Source organism: Vombatus ursinus, unplaced genomic scaffold, assembly GCF_900497805.2.
Source record: "Vombatus ursinus unplaced genomic scaffold, bare-nosed wombat genome assembly UNPS02015392.1, whole genome shotgun sequence".
Lineage (NCBI taxonomy): Eukaryota > Metazoa > Chordata > Mammalia > Diprotodontia > Vombatidae > Vombatus > Vombatus ursinus.
Window position 1 is genome coordinate 37,477 of NW_020955170.1, and position 2,202 is coordinate 39,678.

The 2,202-nt window shown below is 47.9% G+C and overlaps 1 protein-coding gene across 1 annotated transcript in view; it reads right to left on the bottom strand.

Annotated features, from left to right (window-relative positions):
- The window catches only part of LOC114032013 (dyslexia-associated protein KIAA0319-like), a gene marked incomplete at its 3' end in the record, with an annotated part of 81,235 nt that overhangs the window by 35,094 nt on the left and 43,939 nt on the right, over nucleotides 1–2,202 (bottom strand). The window contains exon 3 of the mRNA XM_027847217.1: nucleotides 353–1,116. Within this exon, the coding sequence (XP_027703018.1) occupies nucleotides 353–1,116 (764 nt within the window). The remainder of the gene's footprint in view (nucleotides 1–352; nucleotides 1,117–2,202) is intronic.

The window sequence follows — 2,202 nt, forward strand, 5'->3', positions numbered from 1 at the left end:
AGTATATTAGGAAGGAAGAAAGGAAGGCAAGAAGGAAGGGAGGGAGGGAGGAAGGGAGGGAGGGAAGAAGGAACCCAGGTTGTTTGATTTCCTCCTAGGCTACACTGCAGTCATCCTTCTTCTGAACATCTGAGAACAAGTGAATCACAAAGGTACCCAAGTAAAACCTACTTTCCTTTGCACCTCTGATCTTTAAACAATAATATGGGACTTAGATGATTACTAAGTCAGGTTCATTCTGCCTGTTGCTTCCCCTGACCCTCCAAATCCTGGCATCATGGTACGTTCTATGCATCCTGAGTGACTGAAAACACAGAACTCATAACACTCACCCTCATCTTTTGGCACTTACCTCTTCTCCGGGGCTGTTGCTAGCCTGTCCAGGGGGCTGAAAGGCTTCCTCCTTTTCTCGTGTCTTTCCAGGCAGTGGGATCTTCTCCAGGGATGGTGATGATCTTCCCTCAGGAAAGTGATCCAGGACAGTGGCCCACTCTGACTCATTCCCTCTTGCCAGGTGATCTAACCTGGTGTTCCCATTCTCTTTCTCTGCCAGAGAATGGCCATTTCCCACAGAGGAATTGAAAGGACCTTCAGTGTTTGGCAGTAGACCCCAGTCCATGTAGTCAGCACCACCCTTTGGCACCTGCTTGCCACTGGACTGGAAGGAGTCAGGCTCCATCTCCCTATAGTCATCTGTATACTCAGGTAACTCTTCTAAGCTATGGCCCTTCCCCAAGAAGGGTAAGTCTCTAAGTCTGCTAGCCTCCTCAGACGGGCCTCCTGGAATCGCCATGGGATGACCCCTATTGGGCATCATCTGTCCATATCCTAGTAAGGAGGGTGGTCTCTGCGCTGGCCGCAGCACAAAAGTTAGATAGGACTTAACAGGGTCTATTGTCTTGGGCTCACAGCTCTCCTGGTGCTGGCAGTTCACAACGTAGCACCGACCTTCAACCAACCAGGCCAAGTCACAGCTGGGCAGGTCACAACAGGCAGCTGTGCAGGCAGCCAGAGAACTGACTTGAGGCACCCGCATGATTTTGGTGGTTTCCAGATTTGGGGAAATAACTGCATTTGAGTAGGTTCCTCCATCCCTACACTTCTCACAGAGGTAACCTGTAAACAAGGTAGGCTGAAGTTAGGCAGAGGAACACTCACCCCACCGGCATCCCATAGCAAGGCAAAACAGCTTACAAGACTGGGAAACATTTTTCTGCAAGGAGAAGGAAAAGAATAAGCATTTATTAAGTGCCTATTGTGTGCCAAGCACGGTGCTAAGCTGAGGTTTGATCCCATGTCCACCAGTGGCACTGCTTTTGAGCTTCTCCATCATGCCACTGCACCAGGTATCTTCTTCGCCTTCAGGATGACACCCTGACTCCCCCCTCCCATACTTTCTAGCTTCCTTTTGTGTGTTGTTTTCTCCCACTCATTTGAAAGCTCCTTGAGGGCAGGAACTGTCTTTCTATTTGTACTTCTATCCCCAGAACTTCACATAATGCCTGGCGTAGTAGGTGCTAAACAGATGTTTATTAATTGATTAATCTCCATAACAATTCTGTGAGGTAGGTGCTATTATGAGCCCTTTTTTACAATTGAGGAAATTGAGGCAGACAAAGGTCAAGTGACTTATCTAGAGTCACATAGCTAATGGGGTATAGGCCCAAGATGACTCCCCCCAAAAAAACCTTCTTTGAACTTTACTTGAACTTTTTTAGTCTAGCAGTCTCCTAAGGCTATTCTTATTCCTAACAACTGGCCTTTCCTTGTCCCCTATGCCCAATCTCCCAGCCACTTCCCATCCTTGATTGTATCTAGATCCCATTCACCTCCCTAAACTCCTCCTCCAGTCACCCCAGCTTACTGACCACTCCCATCAAGACACTCCTCCCAGCCCCTCCTCCAGTCACCCCAAACTACTTGGCCACTCCTAGATCTCTCCCATAGTCTTTCAGTATATAAGATCCATCCTGGCCGACATTTAGTGGCTAAGACTTCCTCATACCCACTTTTCCTTACGAGCGTCACAAATGTTCAGACTCCTTAAGAGTCTGGCCTATATGGNTTCCTAGATCTCTCCCATAGTCTTTCAGTATATAAGATCCATCCTGGCCAACATTTAGTGGCTAAGACTTCCTCACACCCACTTTTCCTTACGAGCGTCACAAATGTTCAGACTCCTTAAGAGTCTGGCCTATATGG